This window comes from Cottoperca gobio, chromosome 18, assembly GCF_900634415.1.
Source record: "Cottoperca gobio chromosome 18, fCotGob3.1, whole genome shotgun sequence".
NCBI classification, from domain to species: Eukaryota; Metazoa; Chordata; class Actinopteri; order Perciformes; family Bovichtidae; genus Cottoperca; species Cottoperca gobio.
In genome coordinates, this window is record NC_041372.1 from 495,193 (window position 1) to 513,126 (window position 17,934).

The 17,934-nt window shown below is 42.1% G+C and overlaps 1 protein-coding gene across 2 annotated transcripts in view; it reads left to right on the forward strand.

The window, feature by feature from the left end:
* Positions 1 to 13,610, forward strand: part of rbpms (RNA binding protein, mRNA processing factor) — a 30,238-nt gene extending 16,628 nt beyond the window's left edge. The window contains exons 7-9 of one of the 2 annotated variants that reach the window (XM_029454995.1): positions 2,092 to 2,161; positions 11,019 to 11,132; positions 11,906 to 13,610. In XM_029454995.1, coding sequence (XP_029310855.1) covers positions 2,092 to 2,154 — 63 coding nt within the window. In that variant the 3' untranslated portion in view covers positions 2,155 to 2,161; positions 11,019 to 11,132; positions 11,906 to 13,610. The remainder of the gene's footprint in view (positions 1 to 2,091; positions 2,162 to 11,018; positions 11,133 to 11,905) is intronic. The other variant, XM_029454996.1, reaches the window with a different exon arrangement.
* Positions 13,611 to 17,934: the final 4,324 nt, after the last annotated feature.

Sequence of the window (17,934 nt, forward strand, 5' to 3'; positions counted from 1 at the left end):
ATACTATGTACAGTATACTGTGTACTACATACTATGTACAGTATACTGTGTACTACATACTATGTACAGTATACTGTGTACTATATACTGTACTATATACTATGTACAGTATAATGTGTACTGTATTATGTACACATGATACAGTATTATGTGTACTGTATACTGTACACATGATACAGTACACAGTATACAGTACACATACACACACCCATACAGATTATACAGTATAATATATACATTATAATATACACATTATACAGTATAATATATACATTATAATATATACATTATACTGTGTAATGTATATATTATACAGTATAATGTATACAGTATAATATATACATTATACTGTATAATGTATATATTATACTTTATAATGTATATATCATATATTATAATGTATATAGTATACTGTATAATATATACATTATAATATATACATTATACAGTATAATATATACAGTATAATATATACATTATACTGTGTAATGTATATATTATACAGTATAATGTATACAGTATAATATATACATTATACTGTATAATGTATATATTATATATTATAATGTATATAGTATACTGTATAATATATACATTATAATATATAATGTATACTGTACAATGTATATATTATAATGTATATATTATACAGTATACATTATACTGTATAATGTATACAGTATAAAGTATAATATATACATTATAATATATAATATATACTGTACTGATAACCAGTCATCATAGCTTCAAACTGATATTTGTGAGTGGCATGAAGTCATGTTCATCTGCTGTGAATGAGTTCCAGAGCAGCAGGAAGTGGATCAGGAATTTGACATATGAAATGAGTTTATTGATAGTGAAACTTTATAAATATAAAATGTACAGGGTGGAGTCGTCAGTGTTTGTATGTAATGCTGTTTTCTCTTTGAGATGAACTGCTTTCTGATCACGCTCCCTGAGAGAAGACATATCCCATGATTCAGATGTTCATGTTCATACAGGAGTGAATGACCAATCAATGCTGATGTCTCACACCTTGTCACTGGATGTATCCCAGTCAGTGGCCTCCTCCGTACAGCTGAAGGCTTGTTTCATCATCATTAATTAACGCTCTCTTTGCTGCACTTTATTGAGGCTTTCTAATCTGCACAGCTCCTCTGTGAGTTCACATCACAGTTCATTATTGATCTCTTTACTTCTTCTCATGGAGCCTGACTCTGACCACTTCTCAGTATTAGTGCTGTTTCTTACTTCTGCTGTGTTCCAGTATCTGGGTTACATTAATGTCTTTCATCTCTGTAGAGTTTATTATCATATATAATGCAGATACTCAGGTTATTTCAGTGTAGAGGCCCAGAGCAAAGACACTAAAGCTGAAGCTCAGGTGACGTCAGAATTTAAAACGAGTGCGAGATGAATCTGCCGAGCTGGCATTTTTATGGATATGTGAGAGCACACACACACACACACACACACACACACACACACACACACACACACACACACACACACACACACACACACACACACACACACAAAGAGAGTCTGGCTTTGTGATTTCACATCCCCGCTGACTTTGAGTGGATAAAAATGTGTATTATAACAAGACGAAAAGATCAAATATGATTCAACATGAGCAGCTTCCTGGTTATGTTGCAGTAATCATTAGTAAATGTTGTTGCTTATTAAATATGCTTATTTGCTTTCTTGTCGGGAGTTAGATGAAACATTCAAACTGCACCACACTCTGTACTGTACTGTACTGTACTGCACTGTACAGTAAACATGCAGCCGTTAGCCTAGCTTAGCATAAAGACTGGAAACAAATTAAATATAACGTGTTAAGTTTTAGACGTGCTGGGAGGGGGATTTTGTCTTTGTGCTAAGCTAAGCTAACTTGCCGCTGGCTGCAGATATGAGCGTGAATGGCATCGAATTGCATCTAACTCTCAGCAAGAAAGCAAATATGTGAAACTATCCCTTTAAATGTCCTTATTGCCCGAGGGTTAAAAAAGAAGTTCATAATAAACTGAATATTACATTAAAGTGTGTCTGAACATAAATTGTATGTAATAATATATCTGTGTTTAGTTTCGCTGGCTCCCACCTGCAGATGGAACTCCTCAGGGATGGAAGTCCAGGCAGTTCTGCTGAAGTATGTGTGAGTAACACACACACACACACACACACACACACACACACACACACACACACACACACACACACACAGGTTCAGCTCATCCCAATGTTAAACACTTCTCCTGGTGCATTGAAAGCATTACTCCAGTCAGCAGCTTCATGTTACTCATGTGTACATTTCTATGAATAATGGACTTTAGCAAATGTTTTGACACTTAGTTTGAACAGGGACAGAGATCTGTATGTGTGGATCATCAGGGTGTTACGTGCTCGTGGTGTCCAAACCTCACATGAGAAACCTCCAGCGGACATCAAACTAACCAGCTAATCCGTCACGTTTCTGCTGGTTGACTTCAAATACAGACAGAAAACAGGCTTTTAGAAGTGAACGTGGGAGTGTAAAGCCACATCATCATGAGACATGAAAGATGTGATTTAAAGGGAAGTGATGTGATGCTGCATCAATAGAGCAGCCCGATAATACGTGTTAATGAAACAGACGATTAGAACCAGTGGTGGTGAAGTCACTCAGGCACTGTTTTCAGATAACTTCACTACAGCTCGGTCTGAACTGGTACCTCTTACCTGCGGTGCAGCTCGGTCTGAACTGGTACCTCTTTCCTGCGGTGCAGCTCGGTCTGAACAAGTACCTCTTTCCTGCGGTGCAGCTCGGTCTGAACAAGTACCTTTTTCCTGCGGTGCAGCTAGGTCTGAACAGGTACCTCTTTCCTGCGGTGCAGCTAGGTCTGAACAGGTACCTCTTACCTGCGGTGCAGCTAGGTCTGAACAAGTACCTCTTTCCTGCGGTGCAGCTAGGTCTGAACAGGTACCTCTTACCTGTGGTACAGCTAGGTCTGAACAGGTACCTCTTACCTGCGGTGCAGCTGGGTCTGAACAGGTACCTCTTACCTGCGGTGCAGCTCGGTCTGAACTGAAACGCTCTCTGGGATGCTGATGGACTCTGTGTGTCACGACCCAGTGTGCTGGGGGTCGGCGGCTGTTGGTCTCGTCAACTCCGGGGTAGAACAGGCTGGAGCAAAAGTTCTTCAGCACTAGAGCTTAGCGGATCCGATTGAGAAGGGGGTGTGATTGAATCCACAGTTCACACCCTCCTGTTGTCCCATCAACGAGGAAGTAAAGGTGTCGTTGCTGTTGAGTTCATTTCCTTTTTAATCAAACATTTGTCTGATTAACTGACATGTTATGTCTAAATGCTAATCAGTCGCTTTGAAACGCGGCTTTATGATCTGTAGGTGAATGTTTGTTTTCCTGTCTCCGGAGCTGTGGGGACAGAATGCAGTTTAAGTTATAGCGGAGAGCAAACGACCATAATCAGCTTTTCACTCTTTCTCTTTCTGTGGAGGATCAGAGGGAACGTATTGCTTCCACACATCTGAAGGACATTGCCTGGTATTTATTGCTCTTGTATGCGAGGGTGAAAATTGCCAGAATAGCCGCAGAAGAAGGGCGTCCTGCCGGAAACAACCGTGTAGAATATTAAACAGTCAAATTGTAGTTCTGGCCTAGTCAGGGATCCAGCAAACTGTGTCCATGATCTAAACCTGACCTGAGAGTGTTGTGTCTTATTTTTATGACTTATATGTGAGGAAAAGTTTAATATTGTCATAGAAACCCTGAATGTTGTGCTGTAGTACTGGTGGCACTGTACAGCAGATAATAGGGCAAGGCACGTTTCAACAACAGGGCAATTGAAAGTGCTTTACAAAACCATTACAAGCATTAAGACATGACATTTTAAAATGGTATTTAAATACAATTTAAAACAGTTATTAAATATCCAAAAGAATAGAAATAAAAGCGAGCTAAAATAGAATAAGACAGGTATAAAACACAAGAATAAAAGTTACAGTACTGTGTAAGAAATGAATAAATATATGATTTAATAGAAGGCAAACAGAAAAGTCCTCAGCCTTGATTTTGAAAGAAGTGAGAGTTGTCGTTTTCTGGGAGTTTGTTCCAGATATGTGGAGCATAAAAACTGAACGCAGCTGTGACTTTGTGACAGAAAGCAGAGCTGACCCAGACGACCTGAGAGGTCTGGATGTTCATAATGAAGCAGAAGATCAGAATAAACATTCACTGTTTTATAAACCAGCAGTATGTTGGAGTCTTTGACAGACAGGAAGCCGGTGTAAAGACCTCAGAGCTGGAGGGATGTGATGAGTGAGGAGCAGTAGCGTTCAGAATCTGTAAAGACACTCTTCCAGTAATCAAGTCTACTGAAGATAAATGCATGGACAAGATCGTCTGCATAGTTATGGTAACTTCTTTTGTTGTTTTCTACGATCTGCACCAGTGGAAGCATGTAGATGTTAAAGAGAAGAGGCCCCAGAATGCAGCCTTGAGGAACTCCGCATGTCATATTTGTCCGGTGAGATGTGTAATTAGCTATAGACATAAAGTAGTCCTTGTCCTTTAAGTAGGATTTAAACCAGTTTAGCACTGTACCAGAAAGTCCCGCCCAGTTTTCGAGTCGGCCTAGTTGTTGTGGTCTACCTACCGTGTCGAATGGAGCACTGAGATCAATATAATACCAAGACTGAGATTCTGCCACTGTCTGTGTTTAACAGATGTTGTTGAAGACCTTAACAAGAGCAGTGTTAGAGCAGTGGTGAGGTCAAAAGCCTGACTAGAAGACATCAAAACAGTTGTTCAGAGCCAAGAAGTTGTTCAGCTGTTGAAAAACTACTTTTTCAATGATTTTACTTAAAAGTGGGAGGTTTGAAATAGGCCTATAGTTGTTCATTAGTGACGTGTCTAGATTGTTCTTTTTTAAGATTGGCTTGATGACTGCAGTTTTCAGGGCCCGTGGGATTTCACCTGAGATAAGAGACGTGTTTACGACTTACGAGATCTGAGGCCGTGCAATGTGAAAACATTTTATAAAAAGCCTGTTTGTAGAATATCAAGGAAGCATGAGGAGGATTTCAGATGTTGTATAATGTCTTCCAGGTTTTTATAGTTGATCGGATAAAATTGTGTCATGGTATTTGAATTGACTTTAAGTGGACACAGGGACAACACATTTGTACCTGACATGTAGGCACTGCTTGTCTAATTTTCTGAATTTTGTCAGTGAAGAAAGGGTCAACATCTTTGCATGAGGTTCCTGACACAGGAGGGACTGTTAGTCTGTCGACAATAGCAAACAAGTGCATCAATAACATTTGTAGCTTTAGAATTGAAATGATCTACAAGCTCATTGGCTGAGACTTTGGAGAGGGCGTGTGGAAGAGAAATTCTGAATTAATATTTCACTAGTGTTTTCAGATGATTCCCTCTCTTTGAACATTGGTGTGCACACAGCTCTTAAAGAAAGGAATGATCAGATTAATGGGTCACCACAATCTTAGAAATGTTCGGAGATAATGAAGTCCAGTGGGCTCCAACACATGCTGAGTCAGTCCATAGTTATCAACAGCACAGTTCTTTAGCCCCTCTGTCCTGAGGGTTGTCAACATGGACGTTAAAATCACCATTAATATCTCCAGTCAAAGTCATTGATTAGAAATGTTTTTGATATTTAATAAAGCTTTAGTGTGTGAAAAGCATCATCTGTCCAATTTCTTTGTGACAGGCTGTGGCTGTTGGGGAATGGATGCTAAATTTGATACATTTGCACAAAATGTTGAGCGCTTCCTGTTTCTTAGCAGATTCGCCATTATTGTTCTGTTACCTATCAAGACTGTCGGCAAGCAGGGCCCCGGCTTGTCCTGGAAAGAGTCATGAGTGCCATTAGCTCGGCAGCCTGGACCTGAAGTCTGGTTCTGGCAATGACCAGCTCTTTCGTTTGGTCAGTGAGCTCCAAGAGGGGGAAAGGAACCTGGAGAGAAGAGTGAGTGGATGGGGTTTGGGGGAGGGTGAAGGAAGAGTATCTTCATGGGCTCATTGGTAGGGGGGGTGGAGACTCCTCCTTTCATCTTTGAAGTCTCCAATGATCAAAACTGTCCTCAGGTGGGTGCTGAGGTGGTTCTCCTCCACAATGTCTGCCGCGTTGTGTTATGTCTTCCTGCTGTTTGGATTCCTCTTGTCGCTTGTCCTTGGCAGAGGGAACAGATCGGTGACGCAGGAAGTAAAACAGGTTAAAGGTGAATCATTTTACTCCTGACTTGAGCATGTTCTTGTCCACTCTTTTGAGACATTGATAAAGTGGTGTCGTTCCCACATAGTCCGTTCACTTCCACGTTCCCTTCCAACCCGTAAATGTTGGTTTCCAGCTCTGCAATCTTCTGAGGAAGTTTGTGGTAGTCATCCATGGAGACTCGCTGCTATTGAGCTTTAGCTAAGTAGCACGTTTCCAGACTGCAGTCTAGGCTTGTGCTGTTGGTAGGCCACGCTAACGTAATACAAATGTTGAACGATGGCAAAAGCCTATATCTGCAAAAAGCACAGTTCCAGTGATTTACTCGTATCCAGGAGCCGCTACTCGAAGTTTGTCACAGAAGAAAAACAAGAATATCAGCAGAAAAATGCAAGCAGAGAAACATCTGCACTAAGAAAGCAGGCTTTTTGTCATTTTGTCAACCCCTGTCAGGATGAAATACATTTTTTAATTTAAAAAGCGCATTATGACAAAGCACACAGTGGAGAATTGTAAAGGCAGAAAGAGACGGAGGAATGTCGTAAATGTGGAACATGCACCGTGAACTGCTGAGGTATCCGGGTACTGCCCGAAGGACCGTTCTTATGAATCTTCATTAAAAGATTATTAGCACGGGGCTTTATTTCAAATAGAATACAGATGAACTAATGTTCGTGGAGCTGCACACAGCACACAGAGCAGTGCTAACAAGTCCACAAGTCCACTGCACCCAGCAGCACTGCTTCAGACTAGAACAACAAAACCTCCAAGCACAACAAATCCCCTGCTGCGTATCCTTGGATCTGTGTGTGTGTGTGTGTGTGTGTGTGTGTGTGTGTGTGTGTGTGTGTGTGTGTGTTTGCTCTCGGCGCCAGTCACCCTGTCACCAGTAACCTCCCTCTACGTCTCGGGAGTCGGGACAGGAAGCAACATGTCGTGCCGCCCCCTCAGGGAGGCTAACACTCATCAGGCTGCTGATTGGTGCTAGTCCCTGTAACCCTGCATCACAGCTCACCTATATATTTCCACACACTGAAACATGCTGCATGTTGGAGTAATTTGCTGTTTCGGGGGTTTCCTCTCTGTCTGTCGGGGGGTTAAGTAGGAAGGGAGGGGCTTTGAGGAAATAATTACTCCTCTATCTAACCAGGAGGAAGTGATCGAGCCGGTCAGTGAAACAACAACATCCCACATCCGGCCCTCACTGAAGAACATTATAATAATATAGAACTACAGCAGATATACACACATCTGCAACACACACACACACACACACACACACACACACACACACACACACACACACACACACACACACACAGGTTCAGCTCATCCCAATGTTAAACACTTCTCCTGGTGCATTGAAAGCATTACTCCAGTCAGCAGCTTCATGTTACTCACTGTGAACACATTGTTCTAGAGAAACATTGTCCACAGTGACCTGAGAATGATCCATAATAACACATATTCACATATCATGTTTCATGTTGTGAGCTCAGAAACAAACGGATATCTCCAAACCTAAACAAACCATCTACATGACTCGCTATAATGAGAAGATATATCTGATAGAACAAACCTCCACTCCAGTTCATATCACTTTCTGGTCCTTCTTGGCATTCCCCAGACATGAGATAATACGTCTCAATAAAACCTTTGGAGCAACAACCTCCCAGATCTGAGGAGTGAGCCTTAAAGGAGATGAGCCCGCAGTTATACAGACTTTATTCCTCATATCCACCAGCATAGCCTTTAATGTCATAGAGAGCATGAGGTCTGCAGGTTAGTGGGGGTGTGGCCTAAACTCTGTGTGGTGACCATGAGGTCCTGCAGTCCTGTCTGTCTCTCCCTGACATGTTGCAGCTCTGCAGCTCGTGTTGTTCTGTCTGTGAGTACGGTTACTGATGTTTTGATGTGGGCGAGACCGGGGTGTTACTTATTTGTGCAATGCAATCCTCTAAGCACAGCGCTTGTGAAACACTTTTAGCTGCAGACAACAAGAACAAACTTGAGCTGAGGCCTGTCTGCTGTACAGTCTACTGTGAGAGTTACTCACTCTGAAGTGACAGACACCTTCACAATACTAACAAGTCCTGAGTGTGTGTGTGTGTGTGTGTGTGTGTGTGTGTGTGTGTGTGTGTGTGTGTGTGTGTGTGTGTGTGTGTGTGTGTGTGTGTGTGTGTGTGAATTATTTTCATTATTCATCACTGCGTATTATTTTCTACATTAATGGTTTGGTGTATAAAATGTGATAAAATAGTGAGAAATGTCCCAGTTTCTCAAAGTCCAAGCTGACGTCTGTAATGTCTTGTTTTGTCCGTCCAGAACCCAGAGATATTCACTTTCCACGATATAAAACAAGTCAGCTCTAATCTAGTGGCATTTATAAAACCTTATTACAGCAGTGTTAGTTGAAACGGGTAGCTTCAAAAACATATTCAATTCTATGTTTTTCTTATTGTAATAGCTCTGCAGGCTCAGGCCAGTCGGTGCTCTGCATGTCTGTGAGGCAGAATGATATTTGACATTCATGCTCCGGCACAGAGCTCCATCCAAAGACAACCTAACAGCGGACATTAAAGCCTAGTGAACTGCAGGGAAAGGTAATCCGGATTTTCCATTTGACAAGACATGGTGTGTGTGTGTGTGTGTGTGTGTGTGTGTGTGTGTGTGTGTGTGTGTGTGTGTGTGTGTGTGTGTGTGTGTGTGTGTGTGTGTGTGTGTGTGTGTGTGTGCGCGTGTGGTGTGGTGTGTGTGTGTGTGTGTAGTCTAGCTTCCTGTCCCGAGGAGTTTTTTGGCCAATAGCCCGATAAAACCAATGGTTCCTGTGCAACGTTGGACTAACTCCCACTGGAGAGCTGAGGGCCAGCTGGGGCCCCTCTAATAAGGAAGTAGGACTTAAGTCCTTCACTCCCTGCTGACACACACACACAGATACAGTGCAGCTCCACTGTGGCCTCGGCCCTGATACATGTCAGCAGCTGTGTTCATCAGCAGCAGCTCCAACAGCTCTGCCTGGTATGTGAGAAACACGGCCGGGGCCTAAAGGCTTTCCTCCGGATTAAAGGGGCTTCAGACTCATGGACGCGCTGCACAGGTAGAAACCTTAGCGGACCACACCACAGCTTTATCTCCTGGATTATACGCAGACAGTTCTTTACATTTTCACTCACCCGTTTTGAATATCAGCTATGCAGTTTTTGGATGTTTTCTTCCCACAGTTATTAGTTTACATAATCTTCTTGTGACTTGTGTTGCGTAACCCTTCGCCATGAACTACAGGCTGCAGCACCTCAACACCCTGTCCCCACTGACAGATAAAATATCAAAACTATATTTTAAAAGAGCTTTATGACCTGACCTGCCAGGCCATTTGAACAAATCCTCCTTATTCTGAATACTTGTAATAATATATTAACATGGGCGCCACCGTAGCTCACCCGGCAGCGCGGACGACCCATGTACAAAGGCTTAGTCCGTTCCACAGCGAGTCCGACCCGGCAGCCCACATTTTATTTCTCATTACTAATATCTGCTCTTTAAAGCATTGATCCGGTAACCATTAATGAAGCCACACATTCTAAAGCCTTTTAGGAAGCAACAGTTTGATAAAGATGCTTATTAAAGAATTATAACCACCAGGAAGGGAATACAAAAATACACAGCGCACTTTGAGTCCTTATTGAGCTCAGATATCTTATTTATCTACATGTATTTGTTCCTTATCAGCAGACATGTTCCAGTATCTATGTGAGGAGATGAATATCAACACTGAGATAAGAAGAAACACAGTGTGGTGATTCTCTTCATACAGAAACCCATACTGACCTTATAAACCTGCAGAATGAGTGCTTTGTGATCTCTAACATGGACTAACTGTTAGGTATACATGTGAACAGGCCTCCTCTTCATGTGCACTGATAACAGCTGAACACACATTCATGAGAAACATTCTCTAACTCTAACCCGGTTATTGGATGTAACACATTAAGCCTGCAAATCACTAAACCTCCTCTAATCTGCACAGACATGTTCAATGATCAACCCAATCTTTAACCTTGCTGTCTCAGCCAGAACAAATACGAGCTCTGGAAGTATGCGTCGCATCAGTTTAGCCGAGCGGCTCTTTAACGCATCGATTCCCTCGCCCTTCATTGAACGCGCAACAGGGCATTAGCTGTGCCGTGCCCCTTCGAAACGCTCCCAAAATCTGATTCTCTCTTCCTCTGGAGCTCAGTTTGCTAAGTGTTTATTGTTCCAGACAGTCCCCAAGACATTTCTACTCCTGCTCCTACATGTGGGACTGCGGGTCCAGGGTTGACCTTGCTCTCCGGTCTGCTGCTGGATCATGGGAGTCATGGTTGTTAGGCACTTCAACATGAGTCTTTAAGACTTCAGTCAGCTGACATCCTGTTTGTCTCAGCTGGACTTTTTAAAGGGGCAGTCTGCTCACAAGTGCTGTGTGTGGACTCTTGTATAGAGGAACTCTGTCTTTGGGACTTTAGAGGCATCACTTGAGTCATCTCGACACATTTACAAACTCATGTAACGAGGATGCATCATGGGAAGAGTAGGATCCTCTGTTATCACGACCGTGCTCCTCTGCTGTAAGGAAGTGCAACACTAAATGTGTAGTAATGCTTTAAACCATGAGGGCTTTGTCCCTTAAAGATCATATATATATATATATATATATATATATATATATATATATATATATATATATCTAACAGACATGTCCTCATGTTGACCTCAGTGAACTCCTTCCTGTGCGCAGGTTCCTGATGTGTGATGGTGGCCGGCTGTGACGGGCGTTGCTGATTGCCTCTCGTGTCCAATTGGAAAGCAGGAGGACTGACCTGACTGCGGCTCGTGGAGCAGCGTACCGTCGGTGAGTTTAGGCTCCGACTTCACGACCATTGATCCAGGAGGTGTAAGTCTCACCTCGCCGCCCCCCTCGGGCCCACTGTCTGATCGTGTGGATATGTGGGAGAAGCTGTGAAGGCACAGGGTTTTTATTTCGAGGGGGAAGGGGAGACGGTAACACGCTGCCACACACATCTGAACATAGCAGCGTGGCACCGAGTGTTAATGTCGTCAGCTGTTTCTATTTAGGGTTAGTCCTGTCCAGACGTCCTTGTTAGTTTTCATCATGTTTCCTTTTTCTAGTCAAGTGTTATTTCAATGTTAGTCAAAGAGAAGCCTAACTATTTTAGTTTCAGTCATGAAAGGGTTTTATTCATCAGAACTTAACTTCAGTCAGTAAGTTACTCCGAGTCGTCCTGACAGAGCTGCTGCTCATATGAAGAACGCAGACTTTAAGATTTCAGGTTTTTCTTTGGTCACAGTTAGTGTTGGATGCCGTCTGCTCTTTGTCGTGGACAAGAAGCTCGTTGAGTCAGTTTTCTCTTTATTAACCGAACTCTGATGTTTGCACGTTTCAGAAAAGCACTGTTAGGTATTATATTTGATATGTTTGTGAGATTACAGTGTGTGTGGTCTTTGTGCGTCACAAAGGAAAGTGAGGGGAAAACAAGAACCATGTGTGTGTGTGTGTGTGTGTGTGTGTGTGTGTGTGTGTGTGTGTGTGTGTGTCCTGTGTTTTCATTAGTGTGCAGGGCTGCTGTGCTGTCACCATGGTAACTTCTCGTGTCTCTCTCTCAGGCAGCAGCAGCCTCCTGGGCCTCAGGACAAACCAGCCCCCGCCTCCATCACACATCGAGCCCCCCCCCCCCCCCTCCCAACTCTTTTTTATACTGTTACATACTCGAGACTTAGCGGCAGTGCTCGGGCTGCACCTCCTCTGACTCCTCTCTGAAGGTGCACCTCCTGTCTCACGTCAAGCTGAAGCGCTGCCGGCTAAAGTTATTATACGACTATAATTATTACTATTCTGTATATCATTCATATTAATGTTATTACTATGATTATTAAATACATGTTGAAGCATGACTTTGCAAAAAAAACAAAAAAACCCAATGCTGTACATTTTTAGATATTTTAAAGAAATACAAAAAAGTATTTTTGTAATCAAGACTGTTTGAAATGTTTGATTGGTTCATGTTGTGCTTAGTGTGTGAGGAACTTTCATACTTCCTGTTTGTGTGCCATTATAACATGGCGAGTCGCCCTGCTATACCAAAGCAGCCCTGTGTGTCCGCTCTTTCTACACACTGTGTGTTTGTGTGTGTGGAGTCCTGGTGTGCTTCAGCCGCCCGTCATCCTGCAGCTGGAGACATCAGAGGCGCGACAGCACGAAGGTAGAGTGACCCGGAGACAGAGTGAGCCTGTGCACAGAGAAGTGAAGACCAAAGCTTTCCTGTTTTTTACACTGGAGATCTAACGAGGCTAGTGGAGTTATTCTGTGTCTGACGGCTTTGTGGTCCTCAGTGTGATTTCTTATGAAGTATGACGTTATTTTTGCTGCACGTCTCTTTTGGTGTCGCTCCAAAGAGCCACTCTGCATCTGAAAGGATTTTCACTTTAAGCATTTTGTCTCTTTTGTCTATTTTTAGGGAGCCAACGTTTGTAAGATTTACACATTGATGATTGGAGTGTGGATAAAATAATCTTTTGTAATTGTGTGTATTCTGGGCCTGCAATAATAACGTCTCTGCTGTTTGACATATCAGTGATCATATTTCTGTGACATTTTGACGGCAAAAAAAATCCTCATTCATGTCGAATTCTTACAAAAACAAACTTTTCTGATGAGGCCGGGTCACATGTCAGTGAAGTGACGATGAAAAAGTGAAAAACAATCTTCCCTGTAATGTTCATAATCATATAGCCAGTGTTTGTAATGAATAATGATATTAATAATAATATGCACATCGTGTCTGCTGATTCTCTGGAGCAGTTTTTTAAAGCCAGATGGCACCAAATTTATTAGAACCAGTATTTATAAGGTGTGTGTGTGTGTGTGTGTGTGTGCGTGTGTGTGTGTGTGTGCGTGTGTTTTTATGGGTATCATGTTTTTAAGGTCAGATGCCCATCATATAATTCATTGTAAAGTTTAATTGTATATTCATTTGGTAATTTTCTAGCTTCTCTTTGTGTTTGTACCTATGAAACCGTTTTATCTTGCTGACTGTGCAGAAGCTGCTCTGCTCGTCCTCCCTCTGTCCCTCAGTGTGTTCTGTGCATGTTCACGGCATGTGTGTGTTTTCTTTTCCTGATGCAGAGAGTACTGTTGATGTGTATGTACTCTGGCCGCTGTGAGGAGAAACTGTATTTCAGTGAATTGCAGAGGTTTGTTTGAAAAAAACAAAAAAAGGTGATCAAAATGAGTTTTTATGAAAATGTTAAATGAAGACATTTCAGGCCAATTAAAGATTGACGTCATCCCTGCTGTCATGATTACATTTAATCATTGTTATTGTTTCATTGTGCTTTAAGTTCAAGTAGTATAAAGCCGCAAAACTGACATTAAACTAAAATCAAATCTGTTATATGTTACATGAATACTCAAAGTGGAGATTCAAAAGAAAAACCAGTACAATGATTTATAATTATACTTTGATTCTTCACAAATATGTTTGTCATCATGCCCAGGAGACCGCTGTGAAACCAAGAGTCCACGTTGACGTGTTCCAACTTGCATACGTAACTCAGAGTAAAAACAAACCTTGACATTTCACTAAACTAAGTATTTATGTTTCAATTCACAACCACATGTGTGTAACTGAACGTAATCCAGGAGAAAATACGTTTCCCTCCAAACCGGATCGAGACTGCAGTTTAATTTTTAGCAGAGCGGGGTTTGTGCGTGTGTGTGGTGTGTGTGTGTGTGTGTGTGTGTGTGTGTGTGTGTGTGCGCGACATCAGTTGAAAGGAGTATGTTGTTAGCCATAAGTATTAGTTTTAAACATTGTATTTATTTTATCCACTGATAAGTGGGAAAAGGCTTTTTTCTGTAGTTTTTTTACCAGCTGATTGATTCCTTTTGTCAGTTTTGGGGCCCAATATTTGAAGATTTAGACATTTTGACTGTCACATAGAAGTTGCCTTTTTACCCACAAAGAAATCCACCTGCATGAAGCTCATTTTCCTCTCACACTTGTCATTGGATATCACCTCCACACACTCCCAGGAGGCCCTGAAAACACGATGTGGGATCCTTTAAAGTGGTTTGTGCACCAGGGGAGCTGCAGACCTCTCACTGCCCTCTATAAGAATAACCCAGCTCACTCCGGAGACCCAGGCCACAGCCAATCTACTTCCTCTCTGCGCTCTCTGCAGCCTGTTCCGTCACACCAGGGGGCACACACACTCGGCCGGCCTGCAGGGTCACACACACACACACACACGCAGGGTGTCAGAATGGAGAAAGTGCCTGTGTGTGCATGCGTACGCCCAACTGGCAACACTTAGTAATGGTGTTACTCCCTTTGACAAGTCCATTAAACAAGTGTTTCTGTCTCTTTCACTCTCCTACAGCTGCAGCATGAACCATCACATCTACAATTCTAAACCTTTTGCTTGGATGCATCCATTACCTGGCTCGCTGCAGTGAAACATTGGCCACTGCTGAACATAAAGACAACAACATAAAACATTTAGCGCTCACACACGTTCACTTCCTTCAAATGAAGCAATGCTGTGCACCGGTATTCAATATGTTCAGGAGCAGTAAGCAGTGGTAGATTTCCCTTCAAATAGATTTACTGAGACACAGTGGTGCTGTGAGCTAAATGCTAGCGTGCTAACGTGCTCACAGGGTCAGATCAAATGTTTGCCATGTTAATCGTATTTTAGTGGGTTAGCATGCTAGTATTTTGCTAACTACCAGCAAACACAAAGTCCAGGTGAAGCTGATGGTATGGCTTTATTCCTATAGGTGCTTGTTCACAAACCGAAGTAGACGAGCAAGAAAGGGCTTGGTCAAGGCCGACCCCCATCAAGGCCGTGTCCTGTCTCGCCATGTTAACGAAAGTGAATAATGATGCATGTGTGGCCCGTGATTCTGATCCGCTCTTAATGACTTCTTGCTTGGCTCATGCTACAAGTCGCAGCAGTTTTTCTGTAATCCTGCTAATAGAATATTTATTTATTACAATTCACATTTATTTTAAACTCTTTTATGCACAAATTGAAGGAGAGAAGATTCAGGTGAAACTGACTCCAGTCAGACGGAACAGCAGAACACATCTGAGCATGTGCAGCATCAGGAGTGTCGGCAGAGAGGACAACTGACACTCTATAAAGACTACAGACACTCCCTCTGAGTACAACTGAGACTATAAAGACTACAGACATTCCCTCTGAGGACAACTGACGCTATATAAAGACTACAGACACTCCCTCTGAGGACAACTGACACTCTATAAAGACTACAGACACTCCCTATGAGGACAACTGACACTCTATAAAGACTACAGACACTCCCTCTGAATACAACTGACACTATAAAGATTACAAACACTCCCTATGAGGACATCTGACAATATAAAGACTACATACACTCCCTCTGAGGAAAACTGACACACTGTAAAGACTACAGACACTCCTTCTGAGGACAACTGACACTATATAAAGACTATAGACACTCCCCCTGAGGACAGCTGACACTCTATAAAGACTACAGACACTCCCTCTGAGGACAACTGACACTCTATAAAGACTACAGACACTCCCTCTGAGTACAACTGACACTATATAAAGACTACAGACACTCCCTCTGAGGACAACTGACACTCTATAAAGACTACAGACACTCCCTATGAGGACAACTGACACTCTATAAAGACTACAGACACTCCCTCTGAATACAACTGACACTATAAAGACTACAGGCACTCCCTCTGAGTACAACTGACACTATAAATATTACAGACACTCCCTATGAGGACATCTGACACTATAAAGACTACATACACTCCCTCTGAGGAAAACTGACAATATAAAGACTACAGACACTCCCTCTGAGGACAACTGACACACTGTAAAGACTACATACACTCCTTCTGAGGACACCTGACACTCTATAAAGACTACATACACTCCCTCTGAGGAAAACTGACACTATAAAGACTACAGACACTCCCTCTGAGGACAACTGACACACTGTAAAGACTACAGACACTCCTTCTGAGGACAACTGACACTATATAAAGACTACAGACACTCCCTATGAGGACAACTGACACTCTATAAAGACTACATATACTCCCTCTGAGGACAACTGACACTCTATAAAGACTACAGACACTCCCTCTGGATACAACTGACACTATAAAGACTACAGACACTCCTTCTGAGTACAACTGACACTATAAAGACAGCAGACACTCCCTATGAGGACAACATACACTATATAAAGACTACAGACACTCCCTCTGAGTACAACTGACACTATAAAGACAGCAGATACTCCCTATGAGGACAACATACACTATATAAAGACTACAGACACTCCCTCTGAGGACAATCAACACTCTATAAAGACTACAGACACTCCCTCTGAGTACAACTGACACTATAAAGACTACAGACACTCCCTATGAGGACAACCGACACTATATAAAGACTACAGACACTCCCTCTGAGGACAACTGACACTCTGTAAAGACTACAGACACTCCCTCTGAGGACAACAGACACTTTTTCTATAAAGAAAAACAGACATTCCCCCTGATTTCAACAGACACTTCACAGTAAGGCACTGAGGTTCATCTCACAACGGGGGAGAGAGGGGTGTTTTCTTCCTTCACTGTCCTCTCTTTCACTCCTCTCTCTGTCCTCCCCCCCTCTCCCCTGGGTGGGCCCCTGCTCCTCTCTCTCACAGTAATCTAACTCTCCTCTACTTCCGGTTTCTCCCTCACTTCATGTAGCTTCAGTCTGCTCTTTGATTCCACCTCATATTATTTTAATCATTTGAGCTGAGATCCAATAATCGTGTGTGTGTGTGTGTGTGTGTGTGGTGTGTGTGTGTGTGTGTGTGTGTGTGTGTGTGTGTGTGTGTGTGTGTGTGTCATATGATAACTTGACTGAGGATGACATCATAGAAGAGAAAATGAGCTCCACAGCGCAGCCTGATGGTTATAAAACACATTACAGTGGGTGACCAGAGTAGAGTAAAAATACTCCATTACGTAGAAGTGCTGCTCTTTTAACACTTTTAACTCTTTTATTCCAACTTGATTGTCGATAGATATTTGAATTTGCTTGTTTCAGTTTCATAATTTTAGTGTTTTTGTATGCACTTCCATATATTTTGCATGTTTTTAAATTTGAACTTGAGTGTAGAACATGAATGCATTTATTTTGTAAGACCTAATACAAAAAAAAAGATGTTTAAATGTATTAATATCAGAGAAAAAGCAATATGAATTTGTTGTGAAATATGTTTATTATTCTCAAATTGTACATCCATCACAGTCAATATATGAATGTGTGACTGGACACCGATATTATTAAGAGCAGATCCAGCTGTGTGCTCTACAGGCTCTCAGAGGACTGACTCTTCGCGTTGCATTCAGGGCAAACGTGTTCAAAGCTGCCTCAGCCAGATCATGTTGTGATGACAAAACACTTTGATGAATAAATTCAAGCAAATTCTGGTTCAAAAGACGTTTGTGCATTACACTGAAAACAACTTGCAAAATATCTACCTAATATAACCCTATTGTATGGAAGCCTGTTTATGGCAGGAAAAGAAACATTTGATGAAAGTTATTCATGATAAAAATAAA